This window comes from Aquarana catesbeiana, linkage group LG02 (genome assembly GCF_042186555.1).
Source record: "Aquarana catesbeiana isolate 2022-GZ linkage group LG02, ASM4218655v1, whole genome shotgun sequence".
Lineage (NCBI taxonomy): Eukaryota > Metazoa > Chordata > Amphibia > Anura > Ranidae > Aquarana > Aquarana catesbeiana.
Window position 1 is genome coordinate 81,186,643 of NC_133325.1, and position 21,334 is coordinate 81,207,976.

General features: G+C 42.9%; 1 protein-coding gene across 3 annotated transcripts in view; it reads left to right on the forward strand.

Moving 5' to 3' along the window:
* The window catches only part of DYNC2H1 (dynein cytoplasmic 2 heavy chain 1), a 669,732-nt gene that overhangs the window by 90,097 nt on the left and 558,301 nt on the right, over nt 1-21,334 (forward strand). For all 3 annotated transcript variants that reach the window (XM_073613106.1, XM_073613107.1, XM_073613108.1), the window contains exons 20-22: nt 1,410-1,537; nt 18,100-18,249; nt 19,610-19,815. In XM_073613106.1, coding sequence (XP_073469207.1) covers nt 1,410-1,537; nt 18,100-18,249; nt 19,610-19,815 — 484 coding nt within the window. The remainder of the gene's footprint in view (nt 1-1,409; nt 1,538-18,099; nt 18,250-19,609; nt 19,816-21,334) is intronic.

The window sequence follows — 21,334 nt, forward strand, 5'->3', positions numbered from 1 at the left end:
GGTTTAGAATGCTGGAAGGTGGGTCAGAGCTGGGCTTCGGGTAATCGGGAGCTTTCCGTTAGCCGTCGGTAAGTGTGCTGGGAGTGCTCAGGGCGCACGCTCTTGGCACAGCTCTATTTGCACTAATACACGCAAATATGCGGCCACTCAGTGCCAAGGCCCACCCGCCGATAGGCCGCATATTTGTGTTCTCTCAGCGCCAAGCAGTTATATTAAAGTAGAACTAAAGTTAAAACTTCTTTTTTTTTAAATTTGGGATAGAGTAAGAGAGAGATACATAGCGTTATAACCCCTGTTGTCTTTTTTTTTTTTTTTTTTTTTTTTTTTTTTTTTTGCCATCTTTGTCCCATTGGGGAAATTTCTTTTTAATTTCTGTTCAATAGCCAAAACAGGAAGTGAGAGGAAATCACTTCAAAGTGAGGGAATCCCTGATTGTATAAGTGACACCAGAACTAGTGGAAGACTTCCCCTCTGTTCTAATTGCTGTTCTGATGATAACCTACTGTAACATTTGGGATTTTCTTTCACTTTTGGTAGAGAGCAGTGGCGGCCGTTCCATTAGTGGAGCCACCCCCCAATCCAATGCGCCCGGCCCCTAATCTACATGCAGGGCGCATGGATTTCAATAGTTGTTTTTTCTTTTGAAGCACATGATTGGCTTCAAAAAAGGGTGTGTTCTGCGCCCTGAGCCCACCCAGTTGTGTGACATTAGCAAATTAATATTCGCTAATGTCTTCCTGCTTCTCTACCCGGCCAGTCAAGAAGCGGGTCCTGAGACCCGATTGGCCAGCCAATAAGTAAAGTAAGGACATGGATGGCCACTTTCTCGTCCAACAAGCTAGTGCGAGTGAGAGGGCCAGGGGCAGCTTCCAGGAATCCAGGAGCCTGTACCACCTCCGATCACGGTCCACTGTCCGTCTCCCGCGGTATGGGGGATTGTGCGAGTGAGGGGGGCAAAATACTGAGCACCAGCCTCCACTTGAATGGAGGAGAGGATTTGGATGCCGCACACCGGATGTAGTCAAAAAACTTCACTTTATTGAAAAAATGGGATCATCAAAATAACAAGACTGTCATGCAGAAAGTACAGGTAAGCTGACGCGTTTCACACTCAGGACTGAGTGCTTACTCATAGCTGACTCACAGCCTCCACTGGTAGAGAGATAAAATAGTTTAAATAGAGAGAGTAAATCCCCACGGGGTTCCAGACAATAATAAAAACCTGACCGGTCTTCTAATCCCTCTCCACTCTACTCAAAACAAAACAAGTTTTGCCTTTAGTTATACTTTAAATAATAATAATTTTCCTATTTAGTATTGAACCACAGGCCATTGGAAACAAGATAAAATGTTTTGCTTAGGTTGGGGCTTTAGCTTTTACTTACCTTTTTATGGCTGTCTCTTTTCAGCGCAATTGCATGAGATTGATGGTTTTGTGTCCGACGGAATGGAGATGTTGTCCAGCCGGCCCCAGAGTATTGAAGAGATTGGGGAAGCCAACAAGAAACATGGAGAGTTGAAACTTAGGAAACCTGAGGTACTATTTTTTACTCTCATATCAGTTATATTCACATTAAGATAATACACCCTGCTTCCTATAAACACTCAATGACAACATACCTATTTAAATAATTAAGGCTCAACTCCTGGCAAACAGCTAAATACACAGCTGAAATATGTATACAGTAGGGGAGCTTTTACCTACCAAAGGATTACCTCTTTAACTGTGTTAAATTAAAAAAAAAAAATAGAATTAAAAGAAAGAGAATAAACAAAAACAGCTAAAATGTTAAATAAATATTACTGTTTCTACTTACTTTAATTTTTTGCCATGTTTTATCCCCAAATGTTTCCATTAAACCTGTAAAAGGATTTGTATTTCTGCCCATCCAGTCCTGAAATTCACACAGCTTTGTCAAACTGTACAGCTCTGTCTGGCAGGGCAGGAGACACAATTTTCCCTCTGCTGTGGTTTAGTAACACTTAGTGGTTTTAAACCTCAGACATTAAATATGAACAAAGCTTATATCTTTATAGTGTGTTTGTGCCTGTTAGGAGCACTACGTGTCATTTCTGTCTGTTGCTCCGGTCTTCTGTTATCAGCATTAATCACTTCTGACACCAAGAGAAAAAAAGGTGACAGGGGAGGGAGCTCAAGCTGGTTGACAGCCTCAGCTCTGTTCCTGTGTGCTGTGTGAAGGGGGGTGTGTCCCTTCCCTCCAATCAGCTCTCAGAGCTCTCCTCTCTGAGCTCTGCAGAGTATAACTTCAGCAATCCACCCCCTTTTTCTGACAGCTCAGACAATCTTTATTCATTCTGGACTTTATTTGAAGTCTTCTCTTCTTTATATCAGTTCAAATGGGTATAATTTATGTAGGAGGATTTGTTTTGTGTGTATCTGTGTATCACCTGAAGCCAGTCCTTTCACTGGGTATATGTAGGCTTGACCCTGCCTGCCTTGAATAAATTTCCATCTTCAGATTCTGCTGGACACATCTAGGTTTTGCAGAGCCTATGCCTCTGGGAAGTAGGATTCCTCTGCTGGATGATGCTGAGAGTGTTAGCCTCGCTCGAACAGTCCTACTGAAGGACATTAACTTGGAAATTAGCTCTCCACCCGTAGCGTCTACACTGAGACGAGATGTTTGTGCATAGGGGTGCACCTTGGATCCTGTACGGTATGCAAAAATTGTCACTGGAGAGTGCTGTGCCTCCCCGAATTGTCAGCATGGGGATTACCCTAGCTTGGTGCTGCAGGTAATCTCTGCTGGGGTCAGTATGTGTCTAGAAGACTTTGTGGGACCTCTTCTCCTTGGCTGATCAGCAGCCTTCTGGGGAAGAACCTCCAGATACCTTCTCTGTCCTGCTCTTAGGCATATGCTCTTACTGCTTTGGCTGAGATCTCTGTCCCTTGCTTAACATCTGTTGATGCTTTGCAGGACCTGGTGGGATCATGCTGTGGTTGGGATCAGGCGGCTCTGCAGAATTCTTGTGTAGGCTTCAGTGCCATCTAGGGGTGTTAGAGAGGGTATTCACCCCCCATGTCTTTTGGTGGTACCCATTTTACCAGTCTGGTGCCAAGGCCTAATTATCATTCCTGCCTACCGTGATGGTGGTGTCTTCCATGCACCCTCTTCTCCCCATCCCATTGAACGTATGAGATTGCACCCTTCAGGTCTCCGGAGGGCTCATGGGGCCCCTAAGATCCTTGTGGGTTAGAGATACTAGTCCCTTTGCCTTTCTGTGTTAGACCGGTTAGTCTTTCTTGTTTGGACTTTTTTTTTTTTTTTTTGTACAAGTTCTTTGGGACCTGTTCCTCCTTGGGCTTATACCCAGTTTGTTGTTCAGTTGATCTCATCTTGTAGCGGGTCCTTTTTTTCCCTGTTGGGTATTTGTACTCTCTCAACCTGTTTTGGTGCGTCCTGCCTGATCAGCTTCTTGCTGATTCAGGTTCAGTTTTCCCTTTCATGAGGAGTCATTCTCTGCTGGCAGTAAATTTCTCCATCCTGTTTTAGAACATTAGGTTAACCCTCTGTTCTCTCTCTTTGGTCACAGTTGAATATTCCCCTACCCAGAAGGCCCTACCTACCTTATTCATTCAAATTCAGGTTTTGGGTCCTTTAGGCTTCTCCTGGGCTGTAGGCAGTCCTTGTAATGTTTAGTTTTTGTATTGCTCTCTCCCTTTTATTAGTCTGCTGTTAGATGCCCTGAATGTATCTGAATTTCTGTGTTCCTCTATAGACTTTAGGAAAATGGATAAGTACAAAAATCTATTTTTTTTGTAATGTTTTATATCTGTTTTTTAGCATTTATATAATATCTTTTTTAAAATTCAACATTTAATACAGAGTCACAGAGCTGAGCTAAGTCACGCTAAGTTTTCTAAAGGAAGATCACAGCAGAACCTATTTGCCTTTCAAACTCTTTCACTCTGATTGATATTCAATACAGACTGACTGAACAAGCAAGCAGGGAGGGAGAAGGGTCACTGCTTTGACTCTTTTGATCACCTGTGTAAATTTCAGCTTGAGCTGCTTCGCCCTGTAAACCAGCTGGTCTGGTAAATGGGAAACTGTTGATGACATCTCATTCTCCACCTTGTCAAATCAGAGAACGCTTTTCATTCATGTATTTTCATTATTGCGAAGCATTCTAATGGTGCCTGTGCCGAATGACTGACCGACCTCTATTCACAATGCATCAGGCAAGCCACTCAGCACAGGACCAGGAAGCTGTTATGCATTGTGCATCAAGAATTGCCTGAATGATTAATTATTTTGAGTAATTTTAGTCCAGTAGAATTTCTTTGGAATAACACATAATCAATGTGAATGCATACTGAATATGGAAATAAATTGATATTTATTAACCAAGTCAAATATTCACAATAAATAGTTAGATTGGTGGATAGACATAGACAACAATCTTACATAAAAATAACAAGGTAGTATGTAACACTCCATGATATATATATTGCAATATATTGAATAAAACAAAATGATTACATTCTCCCTGGACAAAGTAACCATATATAACTATCAGACAACAGTCTGTGGTTTATGAAGTCCGACAGTTATTCCCCTGCAGAAGGAATAATGCCGCGTACACACGACCGGACTTTACGGCATACTTTGCCTGGCGGACCGGAGTCCGTCGGAAAATTGGATCATGTGTGGGCTACAGCGGGACTTTTTTTTCCCCAAAAGTTTGATGGACCTAGAAATGAAACATGTTTCAAATCTTTCCGGCGCAATCGAGTCCGATTGAAAAGTCCGCTCGTCTGAATGCTAAAACCGATGCTAGGGCAGCTATTGGCTACTGGCTATGAACTTCCTTGTTTTAGTCTGGTCGTACATCATCACGTACGAATCCATTGGACTTTGGTTGATCATGTGTAGACAAGTCCTTTCATTCGGAAAGTCCGTCGGACAAAGTCTGCCGTAAAGTCTGCTCGTGTGTACGCGGCATAAGCGTTAAACCACGTAAAAAAGGTATGCTACTATAGTGCAAAACAGAAAAGAATTAAAATTGGAAAAACAAAAATAGAAATAAAGAAACATTTTAAATGGTTGTAATATCGGGGGAGATCAATCTAGGCATCACAAGAAATAAATCAATAGGCTTATAAAGCTAAGCAATGAATCAGTAAAATGTCAATGTATTATAATTACCCTTTTAAAATGGCTGCTGGCTTGCAATGGTCGTTTCCTGAGTCTCCTTAACCACTTCAGCCCCGGAAGGATTTACCCCCTTCCTGACCAGAGCACTTTTTACAATTCGGCACTGCGTCGCTTTAACTGCTAATTGCGCGGTCATGCAATGCTCTACCCAAACGAAATTTGCGTCCTTTTCTTCCCACAAATAGAGCTTTCTTTTGATGGTATTTGATCACCTCTGCTGTTTTTATTTTTTGCGCTATAAACGGAAAAAGACTGAAAATTTTGAAAAAAAATGATATTTTCTACTTTTTGTTATAAAAAAAATCCAATAAACTAAATTTTAGTCATACATTTAGGCCAAAATGTATTCGGCCACATGTCTTTGGTAAAAAAAATGTCAATAAGCGTATATTTATTGGTTTGCGCAAAAGTTATAGCGTCTACAAACTAGGGTACATTTTCTGGAATTTACACAGCTTTTAGTTTATGACTGCCTATGTCATTTCTTGAGGTGCTAAAATGGCAGGGCAGTACAAACCCCCCCCAAATGACCCCATTTTGGAAAGTAGACACCCCAAGGAAATTGCTGAGAGGCATGTTGAACCCATTGAATATTTATTTTTTTTGTCCCAAGTGATTGAATAATGACAAAAAAAAAAAAAAAATTTACAAAAAGTTGTCACTAAATGATATATTGCTCACATAGGCCATGGGCATATGTGGAATTGCACCCCAAAATACATTCAGCTGCTTCTCCTGAGTACGGGGATACCACATGTGTGGCACTTTTTGGGAGCCTAGCCGCGTACGGGGCCCCGAAAACCCAGCACCACCTTCAGGATTTCTAAGGGCATACATTTTTGATTTCACTCCTCACTACCTATCACAGTTTTGAAGGCCATAAAATGCCAAGATGGCACAACCCCCCCCCAAATGACCACATTTTGGAAAGTAGACACCCCAAGCTATTTGCTGAGAGGCATGGTGAGTATTTTGCAGCTCTCATTTGTTTTTGAAAATGAAGAAAGACCAGAAAAAATTTTTTTTTTTTTTCTTTTTTCAATTTTCAAAACCTTGTGACAAAAAGTGAGGTCTGCAAAATACTCACTATACCTCTCAGCAAATAGCTTGGGGTGTCTACTTTCCAAAATGGGGTCATTTGGGGGGGTTTTGTGCCACCTGGGCTTTCCATGGCCTCCGAAACTGTGATAGGCAGTGAAGAGTGAAATCAAAAATTTACGGCCTTAGAAAGCCTGAAGGCGGTGCTTGGTTTTCGGGGTCCCGTACGCGGCTAGGCTCCCAAAAAGTCTCACACATGTGGTATCCCCGTACTCAGGAGAAGCAACAGAATTTATTTTGGGGTGTAATTTCACAAATCCCCATGGCGTGTTTGAGCAATATAACATTTAGTGACAACTTTGTGCAAAAAAAAAAAAAAAAAAAAAAAAAATTTGTCTCTTTCCCGCAACTTGTGTCACAATATAAAATATTCCATGGACTCGACATGCCTCTCAGCAAATAGCTTGGGGTGTCTACTTTCCAAAATGGGGTCATTTGGGGGGGTTTGAACTGTCCTGGCATTTTATGCACAACATTTAGAAGCTTACGTCACACATCACCCACTCTTCTAACCACTTGAAGACAAAGCCCTTTCTGACACTTTTTGATTACATGAAAAAATTATTTTTTTTTGCAAGAAAATTACTTTGAACCCCCAAACATTATATATTATTTTAAAGCAAATGCCCTACAGATTAAAATGGTGGGTGTTTCATTTTTTTTTTTCACACAGTAATTGCGCAGCGATTTTTCAAACGCATTTTTTGTGGAAAAAACACACTTTTTTAAATTTTAATGCACTAAAACACACTATATTGCCCAAATGTTTGATGAAATAAAAAAGATGATCTTAGGCCGAGTACATGGATACCAAACATGACATGCTTTACAATTGCGCACAAACGTGCAGTGGCAACAAAATTAATACATTTTTAAAAGCCTTTAAAAGCCTTTACAGGTTACCACTTTAGATTTACAGAGGAGGTCTACTGCTAAAATTACTGCCCTCGATCTGACCTTCGCGGTGATACCTCACATGCATGGTGCAATTGCTGTTTACATTTGACGCCAGACCGACGCTTGCGTTCGCCTTAGCGCGAGAGCAGGGGGGACAGGGGTGCTTTTTTTTTTTTTTTTTTTTTTCTTTATTATTTTTTTGCTTTTTTATCTTATTTTTAAACTGTTCCTTTCATATTTTTTTTTAAATCATTTTTATTGTTATCTCAGGGAATGTAAATATCCCCTATGATAGCAATAGGTAGTGACAGGTACTCTTTTTTGAAAAAATTGGGGTCTATTAGACCCTAGATTTCTCCTCTGCCCTCAAAGCATCTGACCACACCAAGATCGGTGTGATAAAATGCTTTCCCAATTTCCCAATGGCGCTGTTTACATCCGGCGAAATCTAAGTCCTAAAATGCTCGTAGCTTCCGGTTTCTTAGGCCATAGAGATGTTTGGAGCCACTCTGGTCTCTGATCAGCTCTATGGTCAGCTGGCTGAATCACCGGCTGCATTCTCAGGTTCCCTGTTGAGACAGGAGAGCCAGAGAAAAACACGGAAGACGGTGGGGGGGGGGGGGCATTCCCTCCCACTGCTTGTAAAAGCAGTCTAGAGGCTAATTAGCCACGAGGATTGCTTTTACATGAAAGCCGACCGCTGGCTGAAAAGAATGATACCAAGATGATACCTAAACCTGCAGGCATCATTCTGGTATAACCACTCAAAGTCGTGAATGGCGTACCTGAAGACAAAAAAATGGTTAACAATAAAGCACAGTAAACGGTAAAGTATAAAAAATTGCATACCTGAAAAGCAAACATGATAAAACATAATAACAATAAAACATTGCAGAATAGAATACAGTAAAAAAGAGCAGAACACCAGAGAGAGAATAGAGAGAGAGAGAACAATAAAACGACAACTATTTTTTTTTATTTTTGTTTGTGTTTTTTTTTTTTTTTTTACACTTTTTTTTTGTAACTGTAACTTTTATAACTGTAACCGGTTCCAGGTTCGGGTCTCTCAAAATGCGATGGCATCTTGGGAGACCCTGTGAAAGTGTGTCCTAGTCTGTGCAATGCTGTACCCTACGCTAATACTCAACTAGTGAATGGTAGCGTTCAAAACATTCACCAATGCAAAGACCAGGATTATCAGGACAGGAGGGACAATAATAGCGGGTGTCACGTCTATATACGCGCTTGCTGCAGACACATCTTTTTTGGGGGGGTTCATTGGGTAGGGGTACTCGGGAGGACATATAAATGCCTCTCATGCAGCCGACTGCATTTGGTTGGGGATGTGAATGGGGGAAATACGGGCGCTGCAGAAGTGGTGGGTTCCCAATTAGGATTGGCGAATGCAGCAGGAAGGGCATTATGAGCACGACGGGCCTGTGTTTGTCTTTTTGGTGGCAGCGGGACACTACTTGTGCTTGCCACCTCACCAGCTTGAACTGCACTTATGGGACTCGCCACGTCACCAAGTGTTACTGCAGTGCTGGTATGACTACGACTGGGGTGTACTAGGCCGCTGGCGCTTGCCAGTTCACCAAAACGCTACAAAAAAAAGTGACAGTGATCGATCGATACTGCACTTGGGTGGGCTGGGCTGGGCCGGGCGGAGGGGCAAAACGCAGGTGCTAGCAGGTATCTGGGCTGATCCCACTAACACTGCGTTTTTGGGAACCCTAAACTGCTGGGGATGCTAGTATAGATCTGATCGGATCAGATATTGATCCGATCAGATACTATACCACTAAGGGAGGTGTACGGTGTGTGCGTGGGTGTTAGTGGTACTGGCGCTAATCTGACGCTGCTTGGGGCTGGTGCTTGCCAGTTCACCAAAATGCTACCAAAAAAACTGTTAGCGATCGCAGGGATCAGGCCTGACTCTGCGAACGCTGCAGTTATGCGTTTAGTGTTTTGTAAGTGACAGTGATCGATCGATACTGCACTTGGGTGGGCTGGGCGGAGGGGCAAAACGCAGGTGCTAGCAGGTATCTGGGCTGATCCCGCTAACACTGCGTTTTTGGGAACCCTAAACTGCTGGGGACGCCAGTATAGATCTGATCGGATCAGATATTGATGTGTTCAGATACTATACCACTAAGGGAGGTGTACGGTGCGTGTACGGTGCGTGCGTAGGTGTTCGCGGTACTGGCGCTAATCTGACGCTGCCTGGGGCGACGCATATCACCGCCGGGCGATCAGGGGGCTAAACCTTTATTCAGTAATAAACGGCGGGTGCCCTGACACTAAAAAAAATAAACAAACTAACCAGCGTCACCCGTAACAGTTATACGGTGATCAGTGGTGAAAGGGTTAACTAGGGGGCAATCAAGGGGTTAAAACATTTATTAGGTAGTATATGGGGGTCCCTGTCGCTATAAAACGCTGACAGCGAACCTAAATATTTACGTTCCTAACTAGCGTCACCAGCGACACTAATACAGCGATCAGAAAAATGATCGCTTAGCGACACTGGTGACAGGGGGTGATCAAGGGGTTAAAACTTTATTAGGGGGGGTTAGGGGGGTACCCTAGACCTACAGGGGGCTAATACTAACTGTCCTACCACTGCTAACTGTCACAAACTGACACCATGCAGTAATCAGGAAAAAAACAAAACAAAACAAAAAAACCTGCTTGCTGTCAGTTTGTGACAGGGGGGGGGGTGATTGGGGGGGGATCGGGGGGCGATCGGGGGGGGATCGGGGGTGTTTAGTGTGCCTGGCATGTTCTACTGTGTTGTGTGTGTGTTGGTGCACTTACATGTCTTCTCTCCTCGGTGCTGGAACGGAAACTGGCCAGCCGAGGAGAGATGACATCACATCCTCTGCCTCTGTGTACTATACAGAGGCAGGGGATGTTTCTCATTGGCTGGGAGCGATCGCGAGGGGGGGGCCACGATCGGATGGTCTCCCCCTCGTCTCTCAACTCTCCCAGCCAAACGCCGACCGCCGATGGCACCGGGGGGGGGGGTCCGATCGGACCCCCCGCCCGCGGGAAGGCAATCACGTACCAGGTACGTGATTTTGCCTGCCCGTGCCGCTCTGCTCACGTATATATGCGTGAGGCGGTCGGCAAGTGGTTAAATGGCTGCCTTTCCAAAATGGCGTCTTGCTAGGTTGGAGCCATGTCTTGGTGTCCCTAAGGTGTCAGATGATGAGGCGTGATGTTGTGTGTGTTTCTGGATGGACAGCTGACTGGATGGATGAACAGCGACCAGATGGGTCTGTGTCCTGTATGGATTAAAGTGGTTGTAAATCCTTACAGACCACTTTTTTTTTTTTTAAACAATAATTTTTATTTAGTTTTTCTGGTTACAAAGAGGGAAAAAAAGGGAAGGGGGGTGGACATCGTATATCATACATTGACAGGCAACATAAACTGTGATAAAGCTACTTACAGCCAGAAAAATCATACGTTAACCTTACAATTGCAACACCTATGCATGGCCCAGAAGGGCTATCATGTGGGATGATAAATGTTGTCTCCTATCACCAGTCACCCCCTTGGGAACTCACTGTGACTTGGTGGTGGAGTCTTCCCCGTAAATCCTTGCACATATCCGTTTTGTTTTTATTTTCCCCTCCCCCCATTCCACCTCTGCTTATTGTCCAATAAGCCTCCAAACATAACCTAGGAGAAGAAGGAAGTACTTTTAACTGTACGAGTAAGAAGAGTGTTGATACATGGTTAATGCTCCATAGTTCAACCTCAGAGCGGTTGGTTCACATGTGCTGTCTAGCTTACTTGTTATAATTTCCGTCTGGTCAGGTCAATACCTAGACCAACTCTTTAATCCAATAATTGGGCTCTCGCGCATGCCCCCCACCTCCTCGAGGCGTCAGGGGCCCGCGATGCCCATTTTTCTAGCAGAATGAGATGAAAGAGAGGCAGGAGAAAAGAACAGAAAATGCCGTAGTCCAAGAACTGTTAATAAAAGAGAAAGGAAAAGAAGAAGAGAAGTGAGTAGAGAGGGGAGGTATAGAGTGGTGTATGGGGTGGATGCACTCCTACTAAGTGTGTAATATTTCGCCTACCAGGTATCCTATGAGGTTGTAAGATATCCGATCCAGGGTTCCCATATTTTATTGAATCTAGTTAACTTATCCTTCAAAATTGCCGAAAGGCGTTCATTTACCATTATCCACGAGAGTTTTGCTTTTAATAAGTAAAAGGGAACTGAGCAGGACTTCCAAGATTTCGCTATCGAGATTCTGGCCGCCATAAATATAAATGCTATAAGTCTGCACATTGATTTTGATGCCCCCTCCACTGGGCGTCCTAACAGTGCGTGCACAGGCGATTTAATTAAATTCACTTGCGTGAGGGAATAAATAAGGTTATATGTTCGTATCCAAAATCTCCTCACTTTGGGGCATGTCCACCAGGTGTGGAACATAGTGCCATCAGTGTTACATCCCCTAAAACACCGGGGGGACGCCCCTGGGACGAAGGTCGCTATCCTTTCCGGGACCATATACCATCTCATCAAAACTTTATAGTTCGCCTCTATCAAGGAGTTATTAATAATCGATTTAGATGCGTTTTGTATTATTTTGCTCCATTCTTCAGATGATAGGACTGTGTCCATATCCTGTTCCCATTTTTGCATGTAAGATAATTTTTGGGAGGTCGAGGCCAAGATGTTGTATATCATTGATATGTGACCCGTGTGCTTGTCGAAAGTCCTGCAGAGATTTTCCATTGAGGAAAAGGTAGTGAGATCTGAGGTGCGATTCAATGTTGCCAAAAAGTGTGATATCTGTGTATAACGGAAAAGTTCAGAATTTGGTAAGTCATATTTTTCTCGTAAGGAAACTCTCGACAAGGCACCTCTATGGTCGCAAAAGTCTGCTATACGCATCAAGCCCTTGTTAGTCCACCACGAGAAATTTTTGGGGTGGAGACCCGGGGTGAACCTAGCGTTTCCAAATATCGGAGCTAGGGGGGTGTGCTGGGATTTAAACTTGTAGGTAACTGCCAGTCGATCCCATAACTCTAATGAGAACGACAAACTTGGGCACAGGATTATCGGCCTGTCTTTCGCCTTCATCCACATAAAGTGACTAATCTCCTTGTCTGGATATGGAGAGGATTCTATCGACATCCAGAGCGGTTTAGATTGTTGTGTGTGAAATCTGATTAATTGAGACATTTGTGCCGCCTGAAAGTATTTAAGTAAATCAGGCATTCCCAGGCCCCCGTTCAATTTTGGGTTATATAATGTTCGCCTGTTCACCCTAGGTCTCTTATGTCCCCAGACATAGTCCAATAGCCTATTCTGGAATTTCTGTATGTCTTTTTTTATTATTGCTATCGGAAGAGTTCTAAATAAATATAGTACCTTTGGCAAAACATTCATTTTTATCGAGTACAGCCTTCCAAGCCACGACGGGGGATTATTAGACCATTTTTTAAGATCTTCTAAAATTTTCTTAAAAAGGGGGGGGTAATTGTGTCTGTACAATGTTGTCAGAGTAAGAGTCAGGTATATACCTAAATACGGTAATGTCTCTCTCTGCCATTTAAATGGGAATGATTGTTGCAGGGCTTGAATTATATGTGTCTGCAAGGAGACCCCAAGTGCCTGTGATTTAGTGTGGTTTACTTTGAGTCCCGTAAATTCTGTGAAGTGTCTCAGTACTACCTGCAAATTAGGCAGGGAGGTGACCGGGGATGATAAAAGTAATAGTATATCATCCGCGAACAATGCGCATTTGTGTTCGCGCTCGCCACAGCGCACTCCCAGTATATTCTCGTGTTCACGAATTTTGATGGCCAGTGGTTCTAGGGCCAAGATAAATAGTAAGGGGGACAAAGGACAGCCCTGTCTAGTCCCTCTGAGTATTTTTATGTTTTGGGATTGATGGCCTTTTATTACAAGATTAGCCGTGGGGTCGCAATAGATTGCTTTAAGAATGGTCAGGAATTGTGGTCCAAACCCGTATTTCCTTAGGATACAAAAAAGGCAGTCCCAAGATAGCGAATCGAACGCTTTGTGTATGTCTAATGAAACCAATAATGCCCCTCTCCTCCCCCCCCCATCCCAGCCCGAGTTCAAGGCAGAAATTATATCGATAATGCGTCTGGTTTGGTCCGGGGCCTGTCTATGTGGAACGAATCCTGTCTGATCTGGGTGTATGTATTGCGATATAAACGAGTTCATGCGGGTTGTCAATATTTTTGTCAGTATTTTAAGGTCAACGTTAATCAACGAAATGGGGCGGTAGTTCGTGCAGTCTCCGTGATCTTTATTAGGCTTAGGGATAACATGTATAAAGGCCTTGTTTTCGTGAGGTGGCAACGGGGATCCCTTTCTTAGTGAGTTGTAGAAAGAGCAAAGGTGTGGAACCAGAGTTTCCGCAAATTTACGGTAATAGTGGCCCGAAAATCCGTCAGGGCCCGGTGATTTCGACGGGTTCAGGGATTTTATAGCTTCCGCCACTTCATTCGCTGTGAACTCTGCCTCCATCACCTCTGTGTGGTCTATAGATAGTGTGGGGAGTTGGATATCTTTTAGGAATCCTTCCACCTTATCCTCACAAAAGTTATTTTTAGGGGAGTCATAAAGCTCTGAATAAAACTTATAAAATTCCTGTAATATAAGCTGAGGGTTTTGTGTCACTTGTCCAGTCTGTAGTCTTAATTTGGGGAGCGCGGGATTGTATGGTCTAGGGTTGAGTTTTCTTGCTAATAGCCTATTGGGTTTATCTCCCATTGTGTAATAGCGATGTTTGGTCCATCTTACATATTTTTCTGCTTTTGTAGTGAGACTAAGGTTTAATGCTGTTCTGGCTATGTCTATCTTGTTCCTCAAATCTGTGTGTGGGTCAGATTTTTGTTCTCGCATTAGTCTGTACAACTCTTCTTCTTGTTGTTCGATATCTTGTGTGCGTTCCCTTTTGACCTTAGTAGCTAGCTGTATTAGTCTGCCACGAATGGTGGCCTTGTGGGCTGCCCATATCATCTCTGGGGAGGAGATTGACGACTTATTGTCTTGAAAATATTGTTGTATGGCTTTTTCCACTTCTGTGAGTATTACAGGATCACTCAGTAGCGACTCGTTCAATCGCCAGGTCGAATGACGTGGCTTAGACCAAAGGTCTGACAAAGTAACTTGGACTGCTGAGTGATCCGACCACGCAATGGGAGTTATTTTCGTTGTCAAGATATAAGGTAACAGGGAAGACAGCGTGAGGAGATGGTCAATGCGGGAGTACGTTTTGTGTACATGTGAGTAGAATGTGTAATCCCGTACTGTGGGGTGAGTGTCCCTCCAGAGATCGATAAGATCATGGCTATGTAGTAAGCGTTCTAACTTATTGCTTTGTTTAGGAGTATGTTTCAGGATCGATTTTCGGGGGTCTGATTTATCAAGAATCTGGTCCAGGGAGGTATTGCTGTCTCCACCTAGTATCACATGTCCCACTAAGTGGGGTGCTACAACTTCCAGCATATTTTGAAAAAAGTTTATCTGCCCGACATTGGGGGCGTAATAGGAGAGAAATGTGACCACACTCTCATCAATCTTACCAGCAACCATTATGTATCGACCCTCCCTGTCTCTTATCACGTTGGTAGGTGTAAAGGGGACCCGTTTGGCTAAACAAACGGCTACTCCCCTTTTTTTGTCTGGTCCGTTAGACAAAAAAACTGTCGGAAATCTTGCACTAAGGTATTTTGGGGCTGAGGTTCGTGAAAAGTGTGTCTCCTGTATAAACAGAATGTCTGCCCCCATCTTGTGGTATTGTTGGAAGGCCTTGGTCCGTTTTATGGGGGAATTCAAGCCCTGTGTGTTATGTGTCATTATAGTGTAAATAGTTTTATTCCTACCCTACATGGTGTTTATGTGGAAGGCTGTACTCACGTTTTTGATGTCGCGAGATATCTGGTCGGAAGTCTGCAGAGTTATATTCGTGGATCTTTGCGTGGGGTAGGAGTGCATCCAGGGAGTAGGTGGGATAAAGGGAGGAAAAAGAGACAGAGTTAAAATTATCAAAACATTTACAATGATGCATTATGTTTAATTGTTTTAACAAATGGAACCCATAGAAAAAAGAGAGTTCCAAGAAATAAAAAGGAAAAAAGAAAAAAATCAAATAAAGTAGAAGGGGCGCCAAAAAGGCACCTGCACACTGCATCGCAGTGTGACTGCAGGGGTTGTACTTCCCCTGTATAATAGTCGTGAAGTTGTCTCCCCTATCCAGTTGAGACAAGTTCACCTTAAGTGGCATGTGGTTCACTTCCAGCTCAAATTTATTTTATCGTCATGGGGGGACGAACGGGTCCACCCACCATTAAATTGCGAGAGAGAGAGAAAAAAAAAGCAAAAAGACAATAACAAACAAAGAAAAAGGAGAAAAACTCTCCCTTCTCTCCTCCTCTCTCTATTCTGGGATCAAACATAAGGAAAAATAAGAAAAAATTCAATAGTGTAAATTTAAATAGCAGCCATCTTCCCTTCTGGGAAACATTTTAAACCTAGTTTATAACCTCTAGTAATGTCTACTGTTAAATTAGTGTAGAACAGGAAACTCAGGAACTACCAGACGCAGATGTCTGGATTTTTAAGTGTGGTTGCCAGCCACCAATGTGGATCACGGTCTCTTGGACCTAATTGTGAGATGATTGTCTTAGGCTGGCTTCAGGTGCCTGATGGGGAATTTCTGGCTCTTGATCTTTTTTGCTGGGACCACAGGGGAGAAACAGGTCAACCTTCGTCCATCCGGGCACTGTTCTCTTGCGGTTCCGAGGAGATAAGTCCCAAATCCTGGAGTATAGCTTCCCCTGACTGGAAGGTAGCAAAGGAATGAGATTTGCCTTTGTAGAAAAACGACAGTCTAAATGGGAACGACCACCTGTATTTAATATGGCGAGCGATGAGTTGGTTAAGTAGCGGCTTCAATGCTCTCCTTTTCTGGATCGTTGTCTGGGCTATATCTGCGAAGATCTGGATCAGGTATCCTGAGATATTTATGTCTCCTTGATTTCTTGCCTCTTGCATAATTTTTTCTTTAATACGGTAGAAGTGAGGCTTTACTATCACATCGCGTGGTAAACCATCCGATCGAGGGGCCGCCAGGGCCCGATGTACTCTGTCGAGTTCCAACTGATGAGGGGCGATGTCTGGTATCAATTGTTTCATTAAGGTGTGAATCGATTCTTCTAGATCCGTTTCCAATTCTGGGAGGCCTCGCACGCGGAAGTTATACCTCCTTGATCTATTTTCTAAGTCCTCGATTTTTGCGTTTGCTTGATCCAATTGGTCCTGTAAGGATGTTATCATTTTGGAGTTTTGGTTCACACGTTTTACTGTCCCGTCCATCTTAGATTCGATCGTGTCCAATCTCTCTCCTATGTTTTGAAAATCATCTCTCATTCCTGTGGTGATTATAGTGCATGCTTTGGATAGTTCCTGTTGCAGGAGTGCCGAGAATCTAGCAAGGAGTACTGTGTCTCCTGAGTATCCCTCTGTGGGTGCAGGTGGTTGTAAGGAAGCCGCACTGCTTTGGCTTAGGGCTATTTCAGCGATCTCTGCCATTTGTCTGTCCGTGGAGGACACTGGGGAATCAGTGAATAGGGGTCTATCCAGAGAGCCTGACTGGGGGGATAGCTGTGGCTGCTCGCTTCGTGGGGATAAAGGCCCTGTGGCTCCGCCTCCTCACTTGCAGGGAGATCATCCAGTAGGGATGTCGGGATCTGCACTGCACCCCGGGAACCTGCATCTCCCTTGCCTCCATCCTGCACTCAGTGTTAGCCGCTCAGGAGATCAGATCTGTGGGAGCCATTGGGAGACAAGCTGTTAATTGTAAACACAGAAGCTGGACTTCAGTGTTTATAAGTGATAGTGGCGAGCAAGGGGCAGAGGGCCTGAGCCAGAGGTGGTGGAACTGAGTTCCAGCTGAAAAAAGCCCTATACTGTGTGTGTGTGTGTGTGTGTGTGTGTGTGTGTGTGTATGTGTGTATATATATATATATATATATATATATATATATATATATATATATAATATATCTCACACAGGGTCCTGATGATTTGCAGTATAGAGTTCGAGAAATGATTTATATTATATGAAGGCTTTGAGCTGGTGAAATTGTTACAAGGGAAAAAAAACAGTTCTTTCTGTGAGGGGGGTTTCTTCTGTGTTTGTGTTTCTCAGAGCTAAGACAATGGTTGATTATTGTATAACAAGCCTTGTCATCATTTGTGTCCTACCCGAGCGTACATAACGTCTTCACATTCAGTTTGTTTATTATTTATTTGTTTATTGTGTGAGTAAATCATAAACCATTGTTTCTATCACCAGTTCTGTTAGCAGGCTTGTTGACAGACCCCCAGCAAACTGAGAAAAACCCAGAATGTCTCTGTGTGACACTTGCATGACTTCAGACCTGGAATTAACCTTTTAATATCTCGGCCTATCCAAAACTTAGACCAGTCAGTATTATTAAATCCAGAAATCTTGGGTAATATTTTTAATGAATCCACCATTGCTCTGACAAAGCAAGTGGAGATTACTGGAGTAGGGGTGTCCACTGTTTCCAGCCTGCTTGGTCATCTGCCAGTTAGGGTAAATATGTAAAACTATACCTTGTCTGAAATTCATCTTTAAATACTGTTACTTTACTTTGCGTGTATGGTAGTGGATTGGGTTTTGCTTTTGTTCTTTGTTGCTATAGATGGCATGATATTCAGGTTGAGTTTTACTCTAGTCTAGACAGGTATAAAGCCAAAAAGAATATCTCCCTTTTCTTGAATATTTCATAAAGTAAAATAAGTTTGTAACAGCAGACACCAGCAAGGATAGCCCAACTGTCCTCTTCAAGAAGATGAAGTCTGAATGTTAAAATATGTTTTTTTTTTTTGCAGATACTTCCTTTATTTAAAGACGCTGAAGACAAAAACCGGTTACTTCGCTCAGTGGCAGGAAGTGGCTTGGATACCATTAGTAATCTCAGGGCAAAGTGGGATAAATTTGAATTAATGATAGAGAGCCATCAGCTAATGGTGAAAGAGCAGGTAAGATCACTCTTCCTCATCACCCTTCCTCCCTACTATTCCTCCTTATCTCACTTCCTCCCTTCTATTCCCCCATCTCACTGCCTCCCTCCTATTCCCCCTAACTTACCTCCTCGCTATCATTCCTTCTCATTTCCCCTCCTCTCTCCCATTCCTCCCCATCTCACTTCCTCCTTCCCGACTCCTCTCAGTCTCACTTCCTTCCTCCCATTATCCCAATATTTCTTCCTCCTTTCCACTTCTTCCCATCTCACTTCCTCCTTTTCATTCCTTCCCATTTCACTTCCCCCTACCCGTTTCTCCAAATCACACATCCTACTTCTTATTCCCTACATCCCTACACCTCCCAGTATTGCTTCCTTCCTCTCATTCCTCCTCATTTCCTTTCCTCCCTTCCATCCCTTGCCATCTCACTTCTTGTTCATATTCCTCCTAATATCACTTCCTCCCCCTCATTCCTGCCCACCTCTTTACCTCTCTCCCTTACCCCCCCCCATCCTACTACCTCCCTCCAATTCCTGCTCATTTACCTTTCTTCTTCCCATTCCTCACCATCTCACTTCCTGCTTCTCATTTACTCCTAATCTTACTTCCTCCCTCCCATTCCTCCAAATATCACTTCCTCCCTCCCTTTCCTACTCATCTCACTTCTTCCCTACCATTCTTTCCCCCCATCTCACTATCTCCTTTCTTCCCATTCCTCCATATTTTTTCTCCTACCTCCCATTCATTACTTCCCATCTCCACCCCCCCCCCCCCCATTCCTCCTGATCTCCTTTCCTCCCTCCCATTCCTCACAATTTCCCTTCCTCCTTTCCAACCCCCCCCCCAACTTCCTTCCTCCTTTTCATTTCTCTCAATCTCTCTTCCTTCTTCCCATCCCCCCATCTCATTTCCTTCCTCCCCATCTTGTTTTTTCCCTCCTGTTAGTCCACATCTTACCTCCCCCCTCCCATTCCTTTACATTCTCTCTCCTCCTTCCCATTCCACTTAGTCTCACTTTATCTGTTTCCTTCTCATCTCGCTTACTGTTTTTCATTCCTCATTTACTGTCCTCCCTTTCATTCCTCCTCGTTTCCCCCCCCCCCCTCATTCCTCCACATTTTCCCTCCTGCCTCACATTCCTCTTCATTTTCCGATATTCCACTTCTTCCTCCCAATTTCATTTCCTCCCTCCCATTCCTATCCACAATCCACATTTAAAAAGAGACACAACATGAGTAAATGTGCATGTATCACAGAGAAGATATTTTTTGAAAGGCGTACAACAGAATATTTGCTCATTTTTGATTATTCATGTTGGGAACAAGTCCAGTCATAGCTCTGTTTCTTAACTTCCTAAATGTGCTTCTACATATAGATTGAAATAATGAAAGAAAATGTGAAGACAAGAGTAACGATTTACACCCAAGAATTAGAAAAATTCAAAGCCCGTTGGGATCAGTTTAAACCTGGTGATGATATCATTGAAAGTGGAAATGAAGACATTTTACAAAAAAGTGCTCAGTCTATAAAAGAAAAGAAAATGGAGTTTGATGAGCTTGAAGCCATAAAGAAGAAACTGATGTAAGCCCAGCCTATTTTATGGAATGTCTATTTAAGAACATTTAGCAAAACCATAACAAAAAGTTCACTTAAATATTGGTCAAAATAGTTTCATGACAGAGTTTAGATGTTGAAGTTTATCCTGTCTTCATTATCTAAACTGGATTCCTGGATGCTATTCCTATATATTAATTTGCAGCACAAAGCAGATACATTCTTCTATTCTTTTAGGGATTCAGGTAGGAAAACCTCCTACTTCCTTATAAGATCACAACTGTGTCATGCAACATCCTGGCTATCTGAGCTCTGGATAATAAAGTGGACCTTACACTAAACAACTCCTTATCCAGGCTAGATACCCTCACTTAATCAAATCTGAAGCTTTCCTTTTGGCGTACTGCATTCCTCCCTAACTTCCCCCTGCCACCCTTATAAGATTTTCGACAATGCCTAGTCAAGTTGTTACTTGCATCTTGCCCATGCTCCTGATGTAGCAACTGTTTGGTTCATTGATTGGCTGAGTTCCAGAGCACTTCAGTATGGGAGAGCAGGGGAGTGTCAGGTCTTTCTTTTTTTCACATGTGTACTGGTAGCAATGGGGAATGGGATGGTAGCAGCAGAAAATGGGACAGTGAACATCAGTAGTAAAGGTGAGGTGACGTCGGATGGGTAGATTTAGTGTTTTAGCTCTTGACACGCTTGCTTTAACTTAAAAGTTACTTTTGTTGACCAAGCACGAGACCAACCATTTTGGGTACCTTTAAATAATAATAATATTATTAAAGTGTATGTCAAGCCAAAATGTTTCAGTTGTGCATATATTGGGAAAGAGTTTTTACTGCTATCGGGGGCTCTGTTGGCAACACCTACAAAAGCTGGTTCTTGCATATTGTTTCCATATCCTTAATATAATAGTTATCAGGCCTGCCAATTGGCTGCTCAAGTTCAAAACACTTCATTATGGGAGAGCAGGAGAGTGTCATGTGTTTTTAAGTTATGCGCTGAAATAGTTTCACCAGACAGGAATCAAGGCAAAAAATCCAATGGCAACACAGACCGCAGTACACATTTTTTTTTCCAAATATAATATTTTATTGAGCCCAGAAAGGGCAGAACCAAGTCATTACATTAATAATGTGAAAACATTGAAAACTTCAATCATGTAACATAAAAAATGTCCAGCAAATAAAAAAAAAAAAATAATAACAATAAAAAAGGAGGGGGGGAGGGGGGGGGGGGAGTTTGAGATGGCAATGATGCAGCATAACAAAGGCAGTCAGTCAATTTGACTTGTTATAGTATTTATGATCCGAAAAGGGCCTTACCTCTTCAGAGAGTACAAACAGGTTCCAAAGCCCCCAGATTTTAAAATATTTCTCACGTTTATGCTGTGCTGTAACAATCAAGTCCTCCATCCTATTTATGTCCTTTACTTTGCGAAGCCAACACTCAATGGTCCGTGGTAGTTTTTTCGAGTGAAGTGGGATACAGGACTTGGCATTTAATAGGTGTCACACAATGGATTTTTTTTTGTATATTT